Below are 26554 nucleotides of genomic sequence, written 5' to 3' on the forward strand. Positions count from 1 at the left end.
TTAAGTTACTAGTTTAAAAGCACCTTTAATAACACTAATATCATCATCATCAAACTGCCACCCAACAAGCCTAGCTTCTTGCACAAAAGTTAACTTTGATAACACATGGCTAATTTTCCTGACAAATGCTGCATCAGGCAAAAATCTTGTAGTACTGAAGTCAAAAAAACCTAATTGCTTAAGATTCTGAAATACATTCATGAAGGCAAGCCATCAGTCACTGCTCACACAATTTCCCACCAAATTCAACTGCTGGAAGTTTTTTAGAGGGTTCTTTTAAAAAAATGCACCTGGGTGAAAAAATAGAAGTAAGTATGTGAGTTGGAAGTGAAACAGTTTTTTAAGAGAAATGCCTATGTTTGGACCAGTGCTTTGCTTCAGAAAGAAATTAGAATTCTCTATAGGTAGGGCAATGATTGTGAATCTGCTCCCTTATTTTTACAAGTTATATTTTGTGTATATAACTGTAAGGCATATATATTTGTGTGTATAAGTGTAAGGCAGTCTGATAGTAATTAGTAGCAGTATAGCAAACCCAATACAAATGAATACTGTATTTTTTCACTTTTCCTGATTCTTCCAGGAAATGGAAGATTGCTTTAAAATTGAGGTGTAAGAGATGCTATTAAATATTTGTCACGGTTTTTCAAAACTAGAGTCAGACTTGATCAAGCTTAGGTCATTTCCTCTTCTTTTTTTCTTTTTAAAGATTTTATTTATTTATTTGACAGAGAGAGACACAGCAAGAGAGGGAACACAAGCAGGGGGAGTGGGAGAGGGAGAAGCAGACTCCCCGCTGGGCAGGGAGCCCGATGCGGGGCTCAATCCCAGGACACTGGGATCATGACCTGAGCCAAAGGCAGACGCCCAACGACTGAGCCACCCAGGTGCCCCAGTCATTTCCTCTTTTTTTTTTTTTTTAATTTTTTTTTTTTTAAGATTTTTATTTATTTATTTGACAGACAGAGACATAGCGAGAGAGAGAGAGCACAAGCAGGGAGGAGTGGGAGAGGGAGAAGCAGGCCCCCCGCTGAGCAGGGAGCCCGATGCAGGGCTCAATCCCAGGATCCTGGGATCATGACCTGAGCCAAAGGCAGATGCTTAATGACTGAGCCACCCAGGCGCCCCTCATTTCCTCTTCTTGAGAAGCAAACACTATTGTTTCTTGGGTATGGAATGTTCCTAACTGTAAACTTGAGTACGTGAGACTCTTTCAGTATCTCAAGACTTGGGTTTTGGGGGTTGTCTTTTTTTTAATGCTCCCTAATGGAACTCCATTCCTTACAGAATAGGGCACTCCTGCAAAGGGAAGGTGGATATCCTAGCCATGAAGTCCAAGACAATAGCCTAAGGAATGGAAGGGTCCAAAAAGTAGGTTTCTGGGTGTGAAAGCTTGCACAGAACAACACCCACCTGCTTGGACTGCTCATTTCTGGACTGTTACAGAAGAGGGAAATAAAGTTCTGTTTTCTGTATGGTATGGGGGGGGTCTCCTGTTATACCAGCTTAAGCCTGTGCCCAGCCTAACTCATACCTAGGGCCTCACTTTCTCGTCTCTTCCTCCTTCCCATAAGGAGCCTATCTTTATTCCTTGTAAGCAGCTTTCTCCCTGCTCTCTCGGACCTCATGTTCATATCCTTTCAGCTTCCGCCTCTTTTCCATGTGCTTCCTAGCATTGCATGCACTCAGCCACTTCTCCAGTCTCTATGTAAGACTCCTTCATGGGGCACCTGGGTGGCTCAGTTGGTTGGGCATCTGCCTTTGGCTTGGGTCATGATCTCAGGGCCCTGGGATCGAGTCCTGCATCAGGCTCCCTGCTCAGTGGGGAGCCTGCTTCTCCCTCTCCTCCCTGCTTGTGCTCTCTCTCGCTATCTCTGTCTTTCTCCCAAATAAACAAATAAAAAGTCTTAAAAAAAAAAAAGACTCCTTCCCTAAAGGGCAGCTTTTCTCTTGCTCTATTAGCAGCAGGTTTTACCACCTCAAAGGAATTTAACAAAGAATTTAAAGCTGCAATCTTTTTTTAAGCGCTGCATTATTTTATACTCCAACCACCAGGATATGAGGGTTCTAATTTGTCCAAGCCCTTGTTAACACTTGTTATTATCTGTCCTTTTTATTATAAACATCCCTAGTGGTTGGGAAGAGGGGTTTCATCATGGCTTTGATTTGCATTTCCCTGATAGCTAATGATTTTGAGCATCCTTTCTGGCTTATTGACGGTTTATATATTTACATAAGTATATATATAAATAAATATATATATTTGCAGGTGATTTTTATTTTTATTTTTTATTTAAATTCAATTAATTAACATATAATATATTATTAGTTTCAGAGGTAGAGTTCAGTGATTCATCAGTCTTATATAACACCCAGTGCTCATTACATCACGTGCCCTCCTTAATGTCCATCACCCTGTTACCCCATCCCCCCACCCCCTCCAGCAACCCTCAGTTTGTTTCCTATGATTAAGAGTCTTATGGTTTATATATATTCTCTGGAGAAATATCCAGATCCTTTGCCTGTTTAAAAAATTGAATTATTTATCTTTATATCAGTGAGTTGTAAGAGTTCTTTATTCTAGACAGTAGTCTTTTATCAGATACATGACTTGCCATAATGTAAAGTTGTTCTGCCATTCTCTGGGTTCTTTTTTCACTTTCTTGATGATGCCCTTTAAAGTACAGCAGTTTGTAATCTTGATGAAGTCCAACTTATTTCTTATTTGTGTTTGCTTGTCATATCTAAGATTTTGCCTAACCTGAAGTCATGAAGAGTTACTCCTAGATTTTCTTCAAAAATTTTTATAGTTTCAGCTGTTAATGTTTATATCTTTGATGCATTTTTAAAAAAATTTTTTTAAGATTATTTATTTATTTATTTAACAGAGAGAGACACAGCGAAAGAGGGAACACAAGCAGGGGGAGCGGGAGAGGGAGAAGCAGGCCTCCCGCCGAGCAGGGAGCCCGATGCGGGGCTCGATCCCAGGATCCTGGGATCATGACCTGAGCCGAAGGCAGACGCTTAATGACTGAGCCACTTAGGTGCCCCTTAATTTTTTTTTTTTTTTTTTAGAGAGAGAGAGCATGAACAGGGGGAGGAGCAGAGAGAAAGGGAGAGAAGCAGACTCCCCACTGAACAGGGAGCCCAAAGCAGGGCTCCATCCCAGGACCCTGAGATCATGACCTGAGCCGAAGGCAGACGCGTAATTGACTGAGCCATCCAGGTGCCCCGGTTTTCTCCTAATTCTTGAATCAGTTTGGGAAATGACATTTTTCTAAAAACATGTCTTCTTTGTCTATTTCAAATTTGTTGGTATCACAGTTGAAGGACTTCCATATCTTTTAAATTTCTGATTAATCTATAAAAGACTCCTTTTTTGCCTTTGATTTTTGTAAAAAGATTTATTTATTTACTTTAGAGAGAGAGAGCAGGTGGGAGAGGCAGGGAGGAGAGAGTCTCAAGCAGACTCCATGCTGAGCTCAGAGCCTGATGCAGGGCTCCATCCCTAAGATCCCTAATTTAAGATCATGACCTGAGCCAAAACCAAGAGTCAGATGATTAACCCAATTGCACAACCCAGGCACCCTTGCCTTTGATGTTTTAAACACTTTATTTTTTTAGGACCGTTTTGGATTTATAGGAAAAATTGCAAACATAGTACACAGAGTTGCCATACACTCCACACTTAGCTTCTCCTATTATTAACATCTTACATTAGCATGGCATGTTCATTGCAATTAATAAACCAGTATTAATACCTTATTAAGTCTATAGTGTATTGAGATTTCTTTAGTTTTTACCAGTATCCCTTTTTTGTTCCAGGATCCCATCCAAGATATCACATTACATTTAATCATCATGTCTCCTTAACGTTCCTCACAGAACCTCTTGTCTTGTGACAATTTCTCAGATTCTCCTTGTTTTTGATTCCCTTGACAGTTTTGAGGAGTACTGGTCAGGTATTTTGTAGGACTTGTCTGATGTTTTTCTCATGATTAGATTGGGGTTTTGCAGTAGTGAGAGGAAGATTACAGAAGTGTAAAGTATCATTTTCCTTATATGTCCAGGGTACATACTGTCAACACGATCTATCGCTGCTAATGTTGACCTTGATCACCTGGCTGTGATGTGGTGGTGTTCCATTTATCCTCTGTGAAGCTACTCTTCTCCCCTTTCTATACTACCACTGAGGAAGTCACTATGTGCAGTCTACACTTAGGTAGTCGGAGTTAGGCTCCACTTTTTGTGGGCAAAGTTATCTACGTAATTATTTGCAGCTTTGCATGGGAGATTTATCTCCCCCGTTTATTCATTTATTCAATAATTTATTTATATCAGTATGGATTCATGGATATTTATTTTATGCTTTGGGATATAATCCAATGCTACTTTATTTTATTGTTCCAGTTGCTCAGCTTTACTGTGAGCTCTTTTAGTTGGTTTCTGTGTCACTTTGACTTCCCCCTATTACTGTGGGTGTCTTTTATTTCTTTGTTTTGAGCTCTTCCTTACTTTTCTGGCACTACACGATGCTCTAGGCTTATACATTTCCTGCCCTAGTCCTAGAATTAGACATTTTGTCAAAATGCCCTGGTTTCCTTTATTAGAGAATGGTATTAGAATCCAAGATCTGGGTATCGTGAGTGCTTATTTCTTCCAAGGTGTCATTGCTTCTAGTCCCTCTCAGCTGACAGAGCAAAGAATATGTGTATGTACACGTGTAAGAAAAACTCCATTCAGGGCGCCTGGGTGGCTCAGTTGGTTGAGCAACTGCCTTCGGCTCAGGTCATGATCCTGGAGTCCTGGGATCGAGTCCCGCATCGGGCTCCCTGCTCAGCGAGGAGCCTGCTTCTTCCTCTGACCCTCCCCCCTCTCATGTACTCTCTCTCATTCTCGCTCTCTCAAATGAATAAATAAATCTTTAAAAAAAAAAAAAAGAAAGAAAAACTCCATTCATTCTAGCTCCCATTCCCCTCCCGTGTGTCTCCCTTACTGAGCATACAGAACACTTCATACACTTCTGGTCATCAGGTGTGTGGAGGTTACTCCCCACACCGTGCAATTCTGTGCAACACCAGGTGTGTGTCCTACAAGTTAACTCAATTCTAACACTGCCTACCTGGAAATCTTGTCCGATCCCACAGGCTAAGGCCTCAGGCCTGCAAGACTGCTTCTATCCCACTTCAGGTGCCAATCACAAGTGGCAGGTCCCCGGGTTATCCACAACTTCTGTCTGATTAAGCTACAAATTGGAGGTTCCCATGTGTCCCTCCTCAGGTTTGATTAATTTGCTAGAGCAGCTACAGAACTCCAGGAAACACATTTGCCAGTTTATTGAAGAATACAGATGAACAGCCAGATGAAGAGTTACCTAGGGCGAGGTCTGGGAGGATCCCGAGCACAGGAGCGTCTGTCCCCATGGAGTTTGGGGTGTGCCACCCTCCCTGCGTGGATTTGTCTGCCAACCTGGAATCTCCCTTAACCCTGTGCTGTTGGGATTTTGTGGAGGCTTCGTCACATAGGCATGATTAATTGTTCACTCAGTTTCTAGCCCCTCTCTATTCTTTGGAGGATGACAGGTGGGAATGAAAATTTTTTTATAATCTCTACACCCAATGTGAGCCTCAGACTCATGACCCTGAGATCAAGAGTCGCATGCTCTTCCGACTGAGCCAGCCCAGCGCCCCCTAAATGATTGTTTACATACACTAAGGTTCACTCTTTGCACTATAAAGTTCTGTGGGGTTCAACAAATGAATAGTGTCATGTCTGCACAGTTACAGTATCACGCAGAATATTTGAACTGTCCTAAAAAAATACCCTATACTGTACCTGTTCAACCCTTCCTCCCCTCTTCCTGAGCTCCTGAGCTTTTTTCTAAATTGAAGTATAGCTGACATTATATTGGCTTCAGGTGTACAACATGGTGATTTGACAACTATATACATTATGCAGTGTTCATCGTGATGAGAGTGAGAGTGGTTACTGTTTGTCACCTGTAACTGACTGTATTCCCTATGCTGTACTTTTCATCCCCATGACTGACTTATTTTATAACTGGAAGTTTGTTCCTCTAAATCCCCGTCACCCGTTTCACCCATCCTCCCACCCTCCTCCCCTCTCGTAAGAACCACCCGTTCTCTATATTTATGATCGTGTTTCTATTTTTGTTGTTGTTTGTTCATTTGTTTTATTTTTCAGATTTTCGATCATACAGTATTTGTCTTTCTCACTTATTTCAGTTAGCATACTGCAAATGGCAAGATGTCATTCTTTTTTATAGCCAAGTAATATTCTACTGTGTATATATACACCACATCTTTATTCATTCATCTATCAGTAGACACTTAGGTTGCTTCCATATCTTGGCTATTGTAAATAATGCTGGAATAGACATAGAGGTGCATTTATCTGTCCAAATTAGTGTTTTTGTTTTCTTTGGGTACAGTCACTGAACTTTTTACTGTCTCAACAGTTTTACCTTTTCCAAAATGTCATATAATTGGATTCAGACATTATGTCACCTTTTCAGACTTGCTTCTTTCACTTAGCAATATGTATTTAAGTTTCTTCTATGGCTTTTCATGGCTTCATAGCTCATTTCTTTTTACCACTGAATACTATTTATGGCTGTACCACAGTTAGTTTATCCATTCACCTATTGAAGGACACCTCCATTGCTTCCAGGTTTTGGTGATAATGAATAAAGCTACTACAGACATTCATGTGCCTGTCTCCATTTTGACTAATGAAATTATTTATGTCACTCTATCTTTTCTTGAGCAGTCTTGCTTGACTTTTTTTTTAAAGAAAGCTCTACGTGTGACTTCAACTCACTACCCCAAGGTCAAGAATCACATGCTCTACAGACTGAGCCAGCCAAGTATCCCAGTCTTCCTTGGCTCTTATTTATCTTATTACTCTTTTTAAAGAACCAACTTCAAGCTTTATTACTCTTGTTTAGTGTATTTTTATTTTCTGTGTCATTGACTATCCTGGGGTTTACTCTGATGTTTTTCTGGCTTCTTAAATTAGAAACTTATTAATCTTCAGGCTTCTCTAATATAAATACTTCAGGCTATGAGAATTTTATTCAAGCCCTGCTTTGGCTGCATGCCACAAATTTTGGTACATAGCATTTTCTTACCATTCAGTTCTAAATATTTTTGTAGAAATTTGTCACTATGAATGTGTAGCATACCTACCTGCCAAATTGTGTGATGTTCCCCAGTATCCTGAGTATGGGCACAGAAAAAGTGGAAATTTAAGGACAACCCAGGGTTACTTTCACCTGGAAAGTATATCCCAACTACTGTATCTAATTTCACACCTCACATCCACATCTCATTTTCTCCCTGCATCTCATCAGGTAGTCTTTCTTTAATTAGAGAATCTGTCTCTCATTACCCTTTCTTCAATTCACTGTGGCGTCTATCACACATGTCCATCATTGAATGTCAATGCCCTACATTGGCTCGTGGTACTGGGGACCGTGAGAGTGTCATAGAGGACTATAAGAGACGGAGATGGAGAGGGCAAGGCGACTGATGGGCAGCTGCAGCCTAAACTGGCAAAAACGGTTCAGCTTCTCTTCGAGAGCATGGAAGTGCCAATATTCCCTTTTACTAATCTGCTGCTCAGAACTATCACAATTATCCTTCACTATTACCCACAAGCACTCGGTATGCTTGCTATATCCACAATTATACGGGGCCTTCTTGTAAAAATTGACAAGTGACTGTTCTCCCCGTCCAAATCACTTGGAAGAGAGGGAAAGGAACCACTGCAGAAGGCAAGGAGACCCAAATCCAGAACATGGGAGCAGAGAGTCAAACCCAGAAGTGACCATGGAAACAAGCCCTGGATCTAGGCTGACATCCTGGGCAGGATGTGGATTAGAGTAGTGTTTTTTCTAAGCTGCAGGGTATCCCCTCATTTAGAGGAACATGAAACAAATTTAATGGATTGCAATCAGCATCTGTTTTAAGTGAAATAGGACAGAAAGAATAGAAAATAACAGATTGTGTCACACATAGCATAAGATACTTTCTGTGAAATTTTTTAATGTGTATGTATGTGTTAATGTTAAATCATGAGATAAAATGTATTTTTAACTGAGGGTCAGAGTCAAAAAAAGTTTAAAGCACCCTAGACGAGAGGCTTAAAGCAGACATCTAAGTTACATATGGGGGTACAGAGGAGAGAACATATGGAGAATATGTGACCTGGAGGAGATATTTAAGTTAGGTCTTAAAGGGACTGTAAGAGAAGGTAAAGGACATTCTAGAGGAAGTGCACATACAAAGGCATTTTTGGGAAACGGCAAGAAGTCCATGAGGTGGAACCTCATGTAGGGAGAGAGGCATGGCAGAAGATGAAGGTGGAAAGGAAGGTAAGTTGAGGATCCGTTGTGAAGGGTCTTATACACGAAGTGAGCTGGTTTTATTTTTAGAAATTTTACTTATTTTGTAAGCTGAGGAAGCTTTTTTTCAAAAGGAAGATAAATTTATTATCTGGTTCCCTTGGAAACCCACAGAGGAAAACAAAGGTACCATTCATTGAGCACATACATTAGGTCAATGTTGAACTTCTTACTTTATATGCATTAGTTTAATTACTGATTAGCACAGTAACTGCTCATATGGTTGGTATTATAGTGACTCTCATTTGACAGATGAGCAGACTGAGGCTCAGAGATTTTAAGTTGCTCAGGTCATCCATCTATCAAGTGGAAAGGGTGGGCAGGTCTGACTCCAAAACCAGTGCACTGGACCACTTATAAAGATGGAGACTCTAGAGAGCAGTCTCATCACCTGGTAGAGAATAAGGCAGAGAACGTTTGGATCTCACTCATCAGCTCTCATCACTTAAGCACAAGTAGACTGCTTTTTATACCTCTTCCAGGTGGAGGAACAGCTGGAGGGGGCAGTGCCAACATCTACACTCTCTCCCCATGTCATCAACTCCTCCTCTTCTGTCTCCAACCCTTTCGCTGCTTTACTACGACAACCTTACATATCTGCTGCTTTATAAAACAGGGATAATGTTATCTTTTATTAGGGATGTAATGATTATTCCATAAATTCTTCTTAAAAACACTTTGAGAATAAAGTAGTTACTCCTATTGAGTTGTTCATTTTGTAATATCTTTTTTACTTGCATTGGAAGGTACATTGTTACAGCTAAATTTCCAAGAGTCAGCTCCCTTCTCTTATGCTTATTTTTCTCATTTACGTGTAGAGGCTATAAGGCACTAGGCAACTCAAGGGGCGCCTGGGTGGCTCAGTCGGTTAAGCGTCTGCCTTCGGCTCAGGTCATGATCCCGGGGTTCTGGGATCGAGCCCCACGTCAGGCTCCCTGCTGAGCGAGGAGCCTGCTTCTCCCTCTACCCTTCTCCCCTGCTTATGATCTCTCTCAAATAAATAAAATCTTAAAAAAAAAAAAAGGCACTAGGCAACTCAAGTCAAATGGCAAATTACTGCCTAGCTCAGGTCTTACTTCATTAAATATCCCATCTCCTTCTCTGCTCTCACTGGCCAGCCTGAGAAGTGGGCAAATCAGACAGCTACCTACTTAAAGATTTGAAAGATGCTAAAAGGCCTCTACCTTAAAAAATGTCTCCCCAACATCTGATTCTAATTCTACACACTCTCTGGTGGCCTCATTGAAAAGACACACCCTTTCCAACTCGTTTAAGGTATGAAGTTACCTGACAGGGATTATTTATTAGCTAACTAATTAGCCTCTCACAGAAGCCACCTGCTTCCAATATCACCCAGAATAGAGGAGGGACCTGTAAGAATGACACTCAGAATTATATGATTTGATGGGTTAAGGGTGTGGGTAAAGGAGATGGAGGTGGAGTTAGGAATTAAAGAAAAGATCCAGAACTTGAAGCACTATTAGGGAAGGCAAAAACCCTTCAGCAGCCTAAGCACTTAGAGACATATACATGTCTCAGAGAAAAGGTTTTAGAGAAGTAGGTGGGGAGCTAGTTTTTAATGGGTACAGACTTTCAGTCAAGGAAGATAAGTTCTGGAGGTGGATGGTGATGGTGGTTGTTCAAGAACGTGAATGTACTTAATACCACAGAACTGTACAGTTAAAATTGGTTAAAATTTTAAGTTTCATGATATGTATACTACAAATATATTCTAGAGAGGGGTGCCCGGGTGGCTCAGTTGTTAAGCGTCTGCCTTTGATTCTGGCCATGGTCCCAGGGTCCTGGGATCGAGCCCTGCATCAGGCTCCCTGCTCTGCCGGAAGCCTTCTTCTCCCTCTCCCTCTCCCCCTGCTTGTGTTCCCTCTCTCTCTGTCTCTCTCTCTGTCAAATAAATAAATAAAAATCTTTAAAAATATATATATTCTAGACAATCTGTGAGGGAAATGAAGTCAAAGCTGTTTTCACCAATCCTTTGCCTTAGAAAATATGTTAGTCACCCTTCAAGATGGCACCAATGATCCGCACCTCCTAGTATATACTCCCATGTATTGTATCCCCCACCCCACCCCCCAACAGTGGATAGGGCTGACCTGGGTAACCAGTAGGAGGAAGCAGAAATGACCCTCCAAGGCTAGGTTCTAAAAGACGTTGCAGAGGCACCTGGGTGGCTCAGATGTTTAAGTGTCTGCCTTCGGCTCAGGTCATGATCCTGGGGTCCTGGGGTTGAGCACTGCAGCACATCAGGCTCCCTGCTCAGTCGGGAGCCTGCTTCTCCTTCTCCCTCTGCCATTCCCTCCACTTGTGCTCTCTGGCTCTATCTCTCTGTCAAATAAATAAAAATCTTTAAAAAAAATAAAAAAATAAAAATAAAAGACATTGCAGCTTCCAAGTGGTTCTCTCTTAGATCTCTTGCTCTGAGCGAAGTGAGCTGCCATATTGCGAGGACATTCAAGCAGCCTATGGAGAGGTCCAGGGATGAGAAACTGAGGCCTTCAGCCAACAGCCAGCATTAACCTGCCAACCCACTGAGGAGCTGCCTTGAAAGCAGATCCTCCAGCAGTCCCATCCAACATCTGGACTGCAACCTCATGACAGAGCCTAAGCCAGAACCACCTAGTTCCCACATTCCTCACCCACAGAAATTGTGAGATAATATTTGCAGTTATTTTAAGCCACTATTTGGGGGTGGGGGGTAATCTGTTCTATAGAAATCGATGACTAATACAGGTAGCATGAAGATCCCCCATCAACTGCCCGAGGCTGATGGAATCTTCCGTCATTTATAGATCTCTCTTTGTTCCAAGATTATTTCACAGTTGCTTAAAGATATTCAGTGATCCCATTTAGATAAAGTTGCACTTACTTTTACAGGTTTTGAATACCTAAGAGGTAGTCCTTAAAAACATTTCCCAAGGGTGCCTGGGTGGCTCAGTCGTTAAGCGTCTGCCTTCGGCTCAGGTCATGATCCCAGGGTCCTGGGATCGAGTCCCACATCAGGCTCCCTGCTAGGCAGGAAGCCTGCTTCTCCCTCTCCCACTCCCCATGCTTGTTATTATTTTCTAGTCCAATTCCACTATATTTGGAGAACATGCTTTTAGCTAAAGAAGACAGCCATCTCTGACCAAAAAAACAAAAACAAAACATTCTCGTGTCCCCATGCCACCCCTGTGAATTCAGCCTGTATTCCTCCTAAGATTTTTGAGATTAAAGGGAGAGTGCTCATTTAGAAGACTTCATCCTACGAAAAGAAGTTATGGCTCTCGCTATCTCTCTCTCTGTCAAATAAATAAATAAAATCTTAAAAAAAAAAAAAAAACATTTCCCAAAATTGGAGAGGCATTGCAGAATTTCAAACAGTTAAGGTTAGCAAGAGCAATTCCTAACATACCTTGTCAGGTGATGGGAATGTTTTTCCTTTAATACTACAGATGGAATGCTTAAATACCTGAAGGCAGGCCAGTATTTTATTTTATATTATTTTATTTTTTCTTTCTTTTTTAAAATTTAAATTCAATTAATTAACATATAATGTATTGTTGGTTTCAGGGGTACAGGTCTGTGATTCATCAGTCTTATATAATACCCAGTGCTCATTACAACACATACCCTCCCCAATGTCCATCACCCAGTTACCCCATCCCTTCACCCCCCTCCCATCCAGCAACCCTCAGTTTGTTTCCTATGATCAAGTCTCTTTTTTTTTTTTTAAAGATTTTATTTATTTATTTGACAGACAGAGACACAGCGAGAAAGGGAACACAAGCAGAGGGAGTAGAAGAGGGAGAAGCAGGCTTCCCTGAGGAGCAGGGAGCCTGATGTGGGGCTCGATCCCAGGACCCTGGGATCATGACCTGAGCCGAAGGCAGACGCTTAACGACTGAGCCACCCAGGCGCCCCTCAAGTCTCTTTTTTTTTTTAAAGATTTTATTTATTTATTTGACAGAGAGAGACACAGCGAGAGAGGGAACACAAGCAGGGGGAGTGGGGGAGGGAGAAGCAGGCTTCCTGCAGAGCAGGGAGCCTGATGTGGGGCTCGATCCCAGGACCCTGAGATCATGACCTGAGCTGAAGGCAGACGCTTAACTGACTGAGCCACCCAGGCGCCCATATCAGTGAGATCATATGATAATTGTCTTTCTCTGATTGACATATTTCGCTAAGCATAATACCCTCTAGTTCCATCCACGTCATTGCAAATGGCAAGATTTCATCTTTTTGATGGCTGTGTAGTATTCCTGTGTGTGTGTGTGTGTGTGTGTGTGTGTGTGTACCACATCTTTTTTATCCATTCATCTGTTGATGGACATCTGGGCTCTTTCCACAGTTTGGCTATTGTGGACATTGCTGCTATAAACATTGGGGTGCAGGTGCCCCTTTGGATCACTACATTTGTATCTTTGGGGTAAATACCCAGTAGTACAATTGCTGGGTCTTAGGGTTGCTCCTATTTTCAACTTTTTGAGGAATCTCTATACTGTTTTCCAGACTGGCTGCACGAGCGTGCATTCCCACCAGCAGTGTAGGAGGGTTTCCCTTTCTCCCATCCTCGCCAGCATCTGTTGTGTCCTGATTTGTGAATTTTAGCCATTCTGATTGGTGTGAGGTGGTATCTCACTGTAGTTTTGATTTGTATTTCCCTAATGCTGAGTGATGTTGAGCACTTTTTTCATGTGTCTGTTGGCCATTTGGATGTCTTCTTTGGAGAAATGTCTGTTCATGTCTTCTGCCCATTTCTTGATTGGATTATTTGTTCTTTGGGTATTGAGTTTGATAAGTTCTTTATAGATTTTGGATACTAGCCCTTTATCTGATATGTCATTTGCAAATATCTTCTCCCATTCTGTCAGTTGTCTTTTGGTTTTGACGACTATTTCCTTTGCTGTGCAAAAGCTTTTATCTTGATGAAGTCCCAATAGTTCATTTTCGCCTTTGTTTCCCTTGCCTTTGGAGAGGTGTCTAGCAAGAAGTTGCTGTGGCCGAGGTCAAGAGGTTGCTCCCTGTGTTCTAAATCTGTCTCTCCCCAGGGTCAGGTAGGGAAGGCATGTACTTATCCTTGTGTTCCTAGTGGAGGCTAGACAGCTTCTTCTAATGATGGGTTTCTCTAGCTTTGGGGTTATATTAGCATACAAATGATTTCCTTAGTAATCTTTACAGAATTCCAGAAGTTTAAGATCCTGTTTTTTAGAGGGCAAGACCATCTTTTCCTCAAAATCTAAATTTAAAAAACATGAATTGAACATACCCAGTTTATCTAGATACATGCAGTGGTTTCTCAGTACTTGGTATGCACACCCTCTGGGAATTCAAAAGACTCAACTCTTATGTTAATACACACTAACTCCATCTTAACAGGGCAATGGGTAAGAACTGGATGGCCTGAGAACATTTAAGGAAATTCTTCTTTCTCTGCTTCTCAATCATTTATTTATCCAGTCATCCAAATATTTATTAGGCAGTTATTATATAACAGAACATGTGTCAAGTTTCAAGCATCTATTTCTTGTTTTCTTTCTCTTCACCGTCTCTTAAAATTATAATATCTTCAATTATTCTGAAATTTTCTCCTAATTCTCCATTTTATAATAAATTTTCATTTCAGTCATGGGGAAGATCATTAAAAACAGGCTAGATACTACCTGGAAGTCTTTATTATCTTTTCCAGTTTCCCTAAAAATTAAATTTCATTTTGAGAGACTTAGCATGCGTTAGCACGAAAGTATAATATGTTCTCTTACACTGTGCTCATTCAGTTAATGCAGGCAACAGTTACCTAGGGTTTTCATGGCATTTGCCAACAGGCAGCAGGAGACTAATTGGATTTCTTCAAGGTCACAGGGTTCAGCTGACAGAGACTTTACTATGTAATTCAATCCCTTCCCAATGTCAGACAAGTGGGTCATATGAAGTAAACTCATCTTCTTCAGGTTTGTCAGGCCTTCAGCTGCAAAAAGTTGGAAGGGAAATTACATTAGGATTAACATCAAGTTAATTTGATTTAAACATAGATTAATGGACAGAAAAGAAGACAAAGAACAATTGCACAGAGATCTTGCCATGCTCTTTCTGTAGAGACCTTGAATTATAAAAAGCCAAAGAGAGTTGTTCTTCTTTCAACTCCCTCTCCCATCTCCTGGACCATACAAAGGTCACCTATGTGAAGGTCATTCTCTCAGCAGTGTGAGAAAAAGTATAATAAATGTGTAGTATTTTAATGGGTATCAATGTATACCTTGCCATAACTTCTTTTCGTAGGATGAAGTCTTCTAAATGAGCACTCTCCCTTTAATCTCAAAAATCTTAGGAGGAATACAGGCTGAATTCACAGGGGCAGCATGGGGACACGAGAATGTTTTGTTTTTGTTTTTTTGGTCAGAGATGGCTGTCTTCTTTAGCTAAAAGCATGTTCTCCAAATATAGTGGAATTGGACTAGAAAATAATAACAGGGGCGCCTGGGTGGCTCAGTCGTTAAGCGTCTGCCTTCGGCTCAGGTCGTGATCCCAGGGTCCTGGGATCGAGCCCCGCATCGGACTCTCTGTTCAGCAGGGAGCCTGCTTCTCCCTCTCCCTCTGCCTGCTGCTCCCCCTGCTTGTGCTCTCTCTATCTCTCTGTCAAATAAATAAAATCTTTAAAAAAAAAGAAAAAAAAATAATAATAACAAAGATAACAAGGAAATCTCCAAACACTCGGAAATTTAACGGTAGACTTCTAAATAAGCATGAATTAAGGAAAACTAGACAGTATTTTGAAAAATATAGAAATAAAAATAAAATATATCAAAATCTGCAGCTAACACAGTGCTTAAAGGAAATTGAATTTATGGCTTAAAATTTTTCAAAAAAGAAATCTGCAGGCACAGATAATTTAACTTGCAAATCCTACCAAACATTCAAAGAAGAAATAATACCAGTTCTACAAAATCACTTCCAGAAAATAGAAGTGAAGAGAACACTTCCCAGCTTTTTCATGATGTTATCATTAAATGCTACAAAACCCAGACCAAGAGAATAAAACAAAACTTCAGACCAATATACCACTCATGAACATAGAAGCAAAAGTCCTCAACAAAATATTACTAAGGATTCCAGCCATATATAAAAAGAATGTTATACTACCACCAAGTGGGCTTCCTACAGGGAATGCAGAGCTGTTTCAGTATTTGACAATCAATCCATATAATTCACTATATTAACAGACTAAGAAAAACTGCATGATCAGATATATTGAAGCAGAAAAAAACATTGAAATCATCTGACATTCATCCATAATAAGAATTCTTAGCAACCTAGGAATAGAAGGGAACTCCCTCAACCTGATAAAAGCCATCTACAAAAAAACTAGGGTTGACATCGTATTTAGTGGTGAAAGTCTAAATGCTTTGTTCCGGAACAAGGGAGGATGTTCACTCTCACCCCTCCTATGCAACACTCTACTGCAAGTCATAATCAGTGCAATAAGGCAAGAAAATAAAATAAATACAAATTGGAAAGGAAGAAATAAACCTGTTCTTTTTGGAGATGGCATGAAGTGAGTATAGCAAAGGTGTAGAGTATAAGATCAACAGACAAAAATCAATTGCATTTCTATATAATAGCAATAAATGAATGGAAACCAATTTTTTAGAATTCTATTTACAATAGCTCCAAAAGAATGAAAAAGTTAGATATAAATCTGATAAAACATATACAGGATCAACATGATGAAAACTACAAAATGATGATAAAAGAAATAAAAGGAAATCTAAATTTAAGACAAACCATGCTCATGGATTGAAAGATTCAACAAAATAAAGATGTCAATTCTCCCTAAATTGGTCTATAGATTTAATGTAATTCTAACCAAGATCCCAGGTAGAGTTTTTGATAATATAAACAATGTGAAAGACAAAGGAACTAGAATATAAAAAAACAATTTTGAAAAAGAATAAAGTTGGAGAAACAACACTACTCAATTTTATGACTGAATATAAAACTACAGTTACTAAGACAATATGACATTACCAAAGGATAGATAAGGGTGTTGGCAGATGATCAATCAATAAGAGCCTAGAGTCCAGAAATACACCCACATAATTACAGCCAAATGATTTTGGACAAAAGTACAAAGGCAATTCAAACATGAAAGAATAGTCATTTTTTTTTAAAAGATTTTATTTATTTATTTGACAAAGAGAGACACAGTGAGAGAGGGAACACAAGCAGGGGGAGTGGAAGAGGGAGAAGCAGGCTTCCCGCTGAGCAGGGAGCCTGATGCGGGGCTCGATCCCAGGACCCTGGGACCATGACCTGAGCCAAAGGCAGATGCTTAATGACTGAGCCACCCAGGTGCCCCAAGAACAGTCATTTCAATAAATAGAACACCTGGATATCCGTATGCAAGAAAAATGAACCTTGATCTAAACATCATATTTTATATAAATGTTAACTCAAATGGATCATAAATCTAAATGTAAAATGTAAAACTGGGGCGACTGGGTGGCTCAGTGGTTAAGCATCTGCCTTCGGCTCAGGTCATGGTCCCAGGGTCCTGGGATCAAGTCCCGCGTCGGGCTCCCTGCTCAGCGGGGAGTCTGCTTCTCCCTCTTCCACTCCCCCTGCTTGTGTTCTCTCTCTTGCTGTGTCCCTCTCTGTCAAATAAATAAATAAAATCTTTAAAAATAAGTAAATAAAATGTAAAACTTTAAGAAGAAAAGATAGGAGGAAATCTTCATCACCTGGGGTTAAGCGAAAAATTCTTAGAAATCACACCAAAATTTTGATTCATACAAGCAAAAACGTCCTGCAACTAAATCTAAAATTTTTGTTCTATGAAAGATACCATTAGGAGAGTGAAAAGACTAGCTACAGATTAGGAGAAAATATTTTCTTTTTTCTTTTTTAAGATTTTATTTATTGGGGCACCTGGGTGGCTCAGTTGTCGTTAAGATTTTATTTATTTATTTGAGAGAGAGACAGAGTGAGAACATGAGAGGGGTGAGGGACAGCGGGAGAAGCAGACTCCCTACTGAGCAGGGAGCCCCACACAGGGCTCGATCCTGGGACTCTAGGATCAATGACCTGAGCCCAAGGCAGATGCTTAACTGACTGAGCCACCCAGGCGCCCCAGGAGAAAATATTTTCAAATCACTTATCTGACAAAGGAACTGTATCCAAAATATTTAAAGACCACTCAAAACTCAACACTAAGAAGATAAATTGCCCAATTAAAAAATGGGTGAAAACTTAAACACTTTGCCAAAGAGGTATATAGTTGGCAAACAAACCCATGAAAAGTTTTCAAGTTCTTATCAGCTAAGTATGATGAAATAACACTACATCCAGAGTTCCAGTTGTTCCATATCCTCATCAGCACCTGGTGTTGTCTGTTTTATTTTTTTCTTATTGTAGGGCAATTGTAGAATTAAAAAAAACCACAAAGGATATTAAGTGCTAGTGAGAATGCAGAGCAGCTAAACCTCTCATATATAGCTATTGGAATGTAAAATTATACAAACTGGAAAATAGCTTGGAAGTTTCTTAAGAAGTTAAACAAACACTTGTCCTATGGCTTAGCAATCCCACTCCTGGATATTTACCTAAGTGAATTCAAAGCTTATTTTCAGGGGTGCCTGGGTGGCTCAGTCAGTTAAGTGTTCAACTCCTGATTTCAGCTCAGGTTATGATCGATCTCAGGTCATGATCTCAGGGCCATGAGATGGAGCCCCTCGTGGGGCTCCCTGCTAAGTATGAAGCCTGCCTAAGATTCTCTGTTTCCCTCTCCCTCCCTTTTTGCCCCTCCCTCCCACCCCCAGAGGGCAGGTGCACTCTCTCTCTAAGAAAAAAGGAAAACTTGTTTTCACACAAAACCTTGCATACGAACATTTATAGAAGCTCTATTTATAATCACCCAAGCTGGAAATAACCTACATGTCTTTCAGAGGTGATGAGATAAACTGTGGCACAACCATATAATGCAACACTATTCAGCAAAGAAAGGGATGAACTAGGAAGATTCTGAAGATATGTGGAGGGCAGAAACAGAAACCAGCCTTGGGTAGAAATGACAGGGCACTGGAGTTTAGCTATAAGAAGGAATGAGCACTGATTACAAACTCAAATGTCAACAAGGGCCAGGGAGATAGTGTTATTACACGAAGTAGAACAGGTGGGTGCTGTGCCCACACGGAGATTATGTATCTTGTCCACAGAACATAGGAACATCTCAAGAAGCTCTAGCTGATTGTTACCAAGTGAAGATGTGGGCATGCAGTTGCCAGACCTACAATTATCAAGAGAAATGAGTAACCTGTAGTTTCACACTGCAATCTCCCAATTGCAAAATGTTGCCAACGCCAGGGAAAAGAATCGTGACTAGGGGATGGGAAAGGGAAGGAGACTTCATTGTAGATTGTTTTATAATTTGGATCATGTGAATATATTACTCAAAAAATAAATTTTAAAAATTAAGGACAAAATATTGGCAAACATTGAAAAGACAATTCTATACAATATGTAGGCCAAATTCAGCACATAGGTGACCAATTTGCAAGATCAAAGGAATAGCCGTCAAGAGGAAATGGTGAGCTTCCTGACATAGAAGGTAGTCTAATGAAGTTGCGGTGACTATGCAGAATCTTATGGAAGGGATTCCTGCATTAAGAAGGTTGCAAAAATTATCTGTACAAAAGATTCTAGATTTTTTTAAATGATATGAAATTTTCCCTACAGGATGAAAAGTGAGGCAGAGCCTGATGGAAATCTATTGTGAATGAAAAGTAATCTTGGATCACAGTCAAGAAGAACAAGGCTCCTGCCAGCCCATAGCTTCACACCAAAGCAGCCCCTGTCCCAGGCAGTGGGCCTGATCTACTTGGTAAAGCTGGTTGACACATGTAAGGCAGACAGACATTCACCTTTAATACTATTTTGAACTTAGGGAAAACTCCCCTTTACCCAGAAAGATTGGCCCCACAAGTATGTGTCTGAGATCTGAAATTATTTCATGTTAGACAAAATCTGTTCCCAAAATCTTCTTTCAAAATGAACGATACGTGGGGTGGGGTGGGGCTGGGTATGTTCTGCAGTTTCCTGGATGAGAATCCAGTAACACAATTAGCTACTAGCTCCCTCAGGTGATTAGTTTACAGGCTGGATTTCCTCTCAGACTTGAAGCGGGCAGGGCTGTCCTTTGGCAGGGAAGCAGTGGGTGTTGGGTAGAGATGGAGATGCTGAGAAGGGGGAGAGGTCAGTGAAGACAAGCTTAACCTACCCCCCCACACACAAAACCATAGAAACTATAGTGCCATTCCGTCAGACTGTACAGCTTCAGCTCTGGGAATCCTCCCTGGTGCCTCCCAACATGGCAGCCTTCCCCCCTTATGGACCTCTCTCTCAGTCCTGCTGCCTCCCTTCCAAGTCCTGACACCTGGTTGAAACCATTAGAACATTTAAAGCAAAACTGTATGATATCTAATATTTCCACGGTAACCCAAACAGGCTTGATTATAAGCTTAAACTGCTGATGTTTACAATACCCGGCAGGCGTGAAGTCTGGAGGTCTTGAATACTCAAGTTTTTCAGGTTTGTCATGGGTGTGATGTGCTGCTCATCTTCTATGGTGAGGGCACTGGCTTCCATGGTGAGAGAATGAATGTTCTCATGGGTGCTGAGGATGGAACTAAAGCTTCTGGCCACGCCAGCACACCTCTTCATGCACAATCTGAGGCTTGTAGCGGAGCTGAGTATCTTTCCCAGATATCTGATATCTTGCTTATTCAACTTGCTGAAGTCCCAGAATATGACCTCCAGAGTCTTGAATTCTTGCTTCCAGTTGAAGAACAAAGACAGGGCCCTGCTGGGAATGTAGGTTTCTGAGGACTCTTCTCGACGCCTGCTCGTGTCTTCTGTGGTCTTGTCCCATGAGGCTGTAGCTTCTCCATAGAAGTCGAGTTTAATGAAGTCCAGAGCACTGGCACCATTAGGCAAGCGTTCAAAGAAGTCAAATAGGTAATCAGGATGTTCTCTGAGTTGATATATAAGCTTTTACCACAAAAGAAAGCTTCAAATTCTTTAGTCAGGTCTGACTCAGATATACTCTCATGGAATAAATGAACATCACACTCTGTAAAGGAATGGTGTTTATGGCTTTCAGAGTTTCTTGCACAGTGGTGTTTTTCACATTTTGCATAGATTCTTGCCTCCAGAGAGGCTTCTTGGTGTTGGAGAGCCCGAGGAGGCTGCCATGTTGATACACTCCTGCAAGGTGTTTCCAAACAGTCCTGGTGGCTTCCATAGCTGATCCACCCGTGTACAGAAGCAGGTTGCTATACTTGGATGTAATGTCTGAAACAAAAATCATTTTCTGCAAGTGACCCTTCCCCTTGATCACCTCCTCTGGCCCTTGAGACTTTAGTAAATTGCTGAGCCTACGTCCTGCTATGTACTCCTGGGATGAGTTATGAAAGAATTGATACTTTGGCTGGAACCGTTGAGCTGTGTATTTACAGAGGAGTCCAGCTGTCAGTAGGGTATCCTCATTCACATGGGACATGTCTTCCAGTTGGAAATCAAACCTGTGGGAGAACATGCCCCCCAGAGCTAGGTCTCCACAGTGGACCAGGCTCTGAGTGAAGTCACCTGCAGCCACCCCTTTAAGTCTGTGCTTGTTTTTCTGTATCAGCAGATCGTAGAAGGTATGGAACCGTGTTGTTTGTGTGTTAGAGTAGAACTCACTTTCCCCCATCTGGATGACACAAGTGATGACCACAAAGAGAGGGGTCTTCATCAGATTCCTCAATCACCTGGATTTCTGAATTTGGAGCAATAAGCCTTCAGCATGCTCCTTCATCAGCACTTTCCAGATGAGAGTCTGGGCACTGTCCTCTGTCATATCCCCCACCTCCGCAGTCAGGGCACCAAACGGCCTGATGTGCCTCAGGCACTCAGAGGTGGTGGTGACAACCTCCATATTCTTGAGGCGGTGGTTTTCCTTTATGAGGGCTTTGATCTCTGGGCAGTTCTGGGCCCTGAATTCATTGTAGCCATCAAGGAGAAAAAGAACTCTGCCGTAGCTTCAGCAGCATGGCCGTGAAAGTCTGCTTCCTGATCATGTCAGGTGTATGCACGAGTTGATCACACACAGTGGCAAAGAGCCCACCCTGGGCCTTGCTCAGAGGGAGAAAGAAGACTAATTTGAACTTGGTCAGAGCCCCACACTCTCCCGAGGCCCAGAGCATGGCAATTTGCTGTAGCGGAGCGGACTTCCCTTTGCCCGGTTCCCCTTTGATGATGCAGGGGCTCTCAAGAGTGTCTACTGGACCATTCAGGGTCAGCTGCTCCAGTCGGTGATGGTGATGGTCCTTCCTCCATAGAACACGTTCTGTGAAGGTGCTTTTCAAATTAAAAATAATATCAATATCTTCACTCAGGGGAGAGAAGTTCAGAAAAGATGGGATATGGTATAAATCCTTTAGATCCTGAGACAAATCATCTAGGTCTTCTTTTGATATCTGCTAAAAAAGACCTGTAAGAGAAGAGGTGAGGTTAGAGGATCCGATTCTGTGTCTCCCCAGAACGTAGAGTTCAGGAGGATTTTAAGAGGCAGTTATGCTGAGGATCTTCCCCATTGGCGACTTGACTTTCCTTCCCCAGTATGAGCTGGCAGAAAGGATTCCAAATATTTACTCTTCCCCCTTTGCCTTCTGTTTCCTCCTTTCCACCACAGGATCTTTGTTGCAGCCGAAGGGAAACGGGAGGAGCCTGTGTTGGGCTAGGAAAGTGCGTGAGAATAGTAGGGATATGGCTGAGAGGGATGGTTAGGGGTAACTTCCCCAGATCAAGCCTCAACCTTGATTAAAGTCTATCATGAAACAAAATAAGTTATTATTTAGTGATAATATGATTTTTTAAAAGATTTTATTTATTTATTTGGCAGAGAGAGACAGCAAGAGAGGGAACACAAGCAGGGGGAGTAGGAGAGGGAGAAGCAGGCTCCCCGGACATGGGGCTCGATCCCAGGACCCTGGGATCATGACCTGAGCCGAAGGCAGACACTTAACGACTGAGCCACCCAGGCGCCCCTAGTGATAATATTATTAAAAATAGTAATTCCTCATTGGACTAAAGAATGTCAAGAACCACGACTTCTTGAGTGCCTTCATTATCCAGTTTGATTTTGAAGTGAGACTATACTAAATCATTAATCCCTGACCCTGGAGTGATTTATTTGGCTTCAAGGACAAGTAATCTAATGGGAGTTTTTGCTGAGAGTGTCTGAGCTTTTCCTCTGCAGAACCAAAACCCAACTACCCAGTGATATAAAGAGAGAGGAGAGCAGAGGCTCTCTCATGGGGAGTATGGATTTTCTTCATGGTTTATTCTATTTGTAGAACACAAGAAAATTGATACTTTGTCCATTCAAATCCTGAAACAGAGGATAGTTCCACTTTTCAAGGGATTTGAGAAAAAGGTTATAGGATTCGGGACCCTTCTTCAAAGTCAGGGGAATGATCCCTCAGCCTCCTGCTTGACCTTCTCATAGTAAATGATGTTTACTTCTTTGTGATTCAGAACGTTCCACACAAATAGCTCATCCACAATTTGCTTTACAACAGTCATTCCCATCCTTGAATGAGGACTTGACTATTCTCCTTTATGAAATACACTGAGGAGATGGGGGGAAATAGATACATTTATTTATTTATATAAAATGTGCTTCTCAGCATCCTGTTGCCAGAGCAGTAGGGTCATGCACTCCCCACCCCCACCCCGACCCATCTTGAGTTACGGAAATGCCAAATCCTTGAATTCCAGGCCCTCAAGAAAAGCTCTGCAAAGCCCTGCATCCTTAATCCGAGAGTCTTTGTTGAGCAACATGGCTTTTCTTTGGAAATGAAGTCAGGGGAGCAGTCTTGTGCCCCAATATAAAAGGGTCTCTCGTAAGAGTAATGAAACTGGCCTGAGATCTGCCAGTTGCTACCATCTGTGCAACCTTGGCAAGTTGCTAAACCTCTCTGAGCCTATTTCAGTGCTGTGCTGCTAAATATGGAACACACTTGTTCTCTGGGGGTAAAGGCCCTGATTTGTAGAATTTACCAATCTCCACATTAGAAATATTTTCACCGTGGCTGATCTCAAGCTAACAACATATGTCAACTGGCTAACAAAAATCATGAGAATTCAACAATCAGGTCTGACTAAACAGTAAGAACCAGCGCCAATACACACTGGTTACTCATCTGTACCATGGGGTTGAGAACAGTATTTAACTTATGAAGTTATAAGAATTCCTGTATAATATCTCATACAAAGAGAGAGCTCAATACATGTTAGAGACTATTTTTAGCCATTATTCTGCTGTCACCAATCAAAGGAGTAGTGCATTTCACCTCCCATAGAATTTGTTCTTTTCTAGAGTATCACTGCAAAACAGTTGTCAGTACCAGGGGTAAGCTCTGACACCTCTCCAAGTCCCTGGAGAAGCTGTGTCACTTCTATTTCTGGCTCTCCATGATCTAACTCTCAAACGCAGACCACACTGCACCCCAGCAGCCCTTCATAGCTTGGAGAAATGTCTCCCTGGTGTTTTCACTCATAGACACTCATCTGTACTAGTTCTCATCCTGGGCTAGGCTGCTCCTGGTTTTCAAATCTTAAGCTTGACTCATACAAATGGATGTGCTCCTCCTGAAGGCCCCAAGACCTCTCTGGTCTGAAAGGCACCATCTGGCACTCAACTGTTTCATCTTTTTCTAATTTATTTTTATTTACTTATTTATTTATTTTAGTAATCTCTACACCCAATGTGGGGCTCTAACTCGCAACCCTGAGATCAAGGGTCATAGGCTCTTCTAACTGAGCCAGACAGACACCCCTTAACCTGCTTCATTTAAAAAATCAACCTCATTAAGGTATAATTACATACAATACATGCATAAATATGGTATATTTGTGTTTATGTATTATATTATGTGTTTGTGTGTATGTGTTATATGTTTATTATTACATATTATATATCAGTAATTAGTAATATAATACATTTTGTATTTATGTATTATTATATTATATTGCATTATTACATTATTATATTAAGGTATAATTACATACAATACATAAACTGCATACAATAAAATGCAAGGAGCTTTGACCAATGTACACACCCATGTCAGTAACACCCAAGTCAAGATTTAGAATATTTCCATCATTGCAGAAAGTTTCCTTGTATAATCCATCCCTCCTACTCCCCACCAAAGCAACCACTGATCAGATTTCTTTAACTATAAAATTAGTTCTGCCTGTTCTAGAGAGTCCTATGAATGGAAAACCTAATATGTACTCTTGTATCTGGCTCCTTTCACTTACCATCATATTTTTGAGATTTGCCTTGTTGTTTGCATGTATTGGTAGTTAAGTCCTTTTATGACTGAGCAGTATTCCATTGTATGACCAAATCAGTTGACTTATCAATTCTATTGATTGACATTTGGTTTGTTTCCAGTTTGTGGCTATAATGAATGAAGCTACTATGAACATTCATGTACAAGTATCTTTGTGGACATATGTTTTCATTTCTCTTGGGTAAATACTTAGAAGTAGTATTTCTGGGTCATATATATGGTAAGTGTATATTAATTTTATAGAAGGTGCCAAACTTTTTTAAAGTGGTCGTACCATTTTACATGCCTACCAACATGTAAAACCAACAGTTCCAACGGTTCTCACCAACACTTGGCATTATTCATCTTTTAATTTTAGCCATACCTATGAATGGGTAGTGGTATCTCATTATGTAGGGTTTTTGTTTTGTTTTGTTTTTTAAAGGATTTTATTTTTTTATTAGAGAGAGAGAGCACAGGGGAGGGAGAGAGGGACAGAGAATCTGAAGCAGACTCCATGCTCAGCAAGGAGCGCAATGCTGTGCTCAATCCCATGACCTCAAGATCACAACCTGAGCCAAAACCAAGAATTAGATGCTTAACTGACTGAGTCACCCAGGCACCCCTCTCATTATGTAGTTTTAATTTTCATTTAATGATGCTGAGGATCTTTTCATGTACTTTACTGTTCATTCATAAATCGTCTGTGAAGTATCTGTACAGATCTTTTGCCCATTTTACAAATTGGGTTGTCCTCTTATTACCGACTTTCAAGAGTTCTTCATAGGGGCACCTGGATGGCTCAGTCAGTTAAGCGTCTGCCTTTGGCTTGGGTCATGATCCCAGTGTCCTGGGATTGAGCCCCGCTTCGGGTTCCCTGCTCATTGGGGAGCCTGCTTCTCCCTCTTCCTCTGCCTGCCACTCCCCTTGCTAGTGTTCTCTCTCTCTTTCAAATGAATAAATAAAATCTTAAAAAAAAAAAAGAGTTCTTCATAGATTCTGGATGTAAGTTGTTTGCCAGATATATGTACTATGAGTGTTTTCTCCTAACCTGTAGTTGTTTTGATTGTATCCAGGAGTTAATTCATAAAGATAACTGAGTGACAACATAGAGAGGTCAATGCCAATAAAAGAAATTTTATTGCTTAATATTCCCAGTAGAAGGAGTGTATGCCATATCATACAGGGCTTGATCAGGAGGCAGAGAAGTAAAGGAGAAAAGGAGAAAGCTTAGCCCAGAGCATGCATTATAGTTTTCACAGGAAGAAATGAGTGAGGCAGGGTAGGCAAGTTTGAGCAAGTTTAGGATTGGATAGTTTGAATAATTTTGGCAGACTCTAGGCTCTAAGAGTGACTCTGGAGTGATTTAAGGCAAGGGAAATACTGTCTTCGTGCGTGAGTTTGTAAAGTTGGTGGTTGGGGATATTGTCTTTGGGTTGGTTGTTTTGCATAAGAAAGGCACACTCACAGACAAGTTTTTTGCTTTTCCTATGAATTAGCTAGCCTTGATAGGGGCAGCCTCTCCCACCTAGCAAAACCCCCAAAAGAGCAAAGCACCATAAAGTATAAAAAATTGAAAACATGATTAATACAAGGTTTGCCTTTTATTCTCTGACATCTTTTGAAAAACAAAACATTTTCCTTTTTATGAATTCCAACTTATTAATTTTTCTTCTTTGATTCATGCTATTTGTGTCCTATCTACAAAGTCATTGCTATCCCAAGCCACAGAGATTTTCACCTAAGTTTTCTTCTAGAG

At 41.0% G+C, this 26554-nt stretch overlaps 1 protein-coding gene across 1 annotated transcript; it reads right to left on the minus strand.

The window, feature by feature from the left end:
* NLRC4 (NLR family CARD domain containing 4) lies at positions 1-23112 on the minus strand. The gene is given in 9 exon segments (XM_021697709.1): positions 1-290; positions 14217-14387; positions 19957-20439; positions 20442-20558; positions 20561-21486; positions 21488-21944; positions 22829-22936; positions 22939-23049; positions 23052-23112. Coding segments are annotated over 9 exon segments (2724 nt in total).
* Positions 23113-26554: the final 3442 nt, after the last annotated feature.

This window comes from Neomonachus schauinslandi, chromosome 10 (assembly GCF_002201575.2).
Source record: "Neomonachus schauinslandi chromosome 10, ASM220157v2, whole genome shotgun sequence".
Taxonomy (NCBI): domain Eukaryota; kingdom Metazoa; phylum Chordata; class Mammalia; order Carnivora; family Phocidae; genus Neomonachus; species Neomonachus schauinslandi.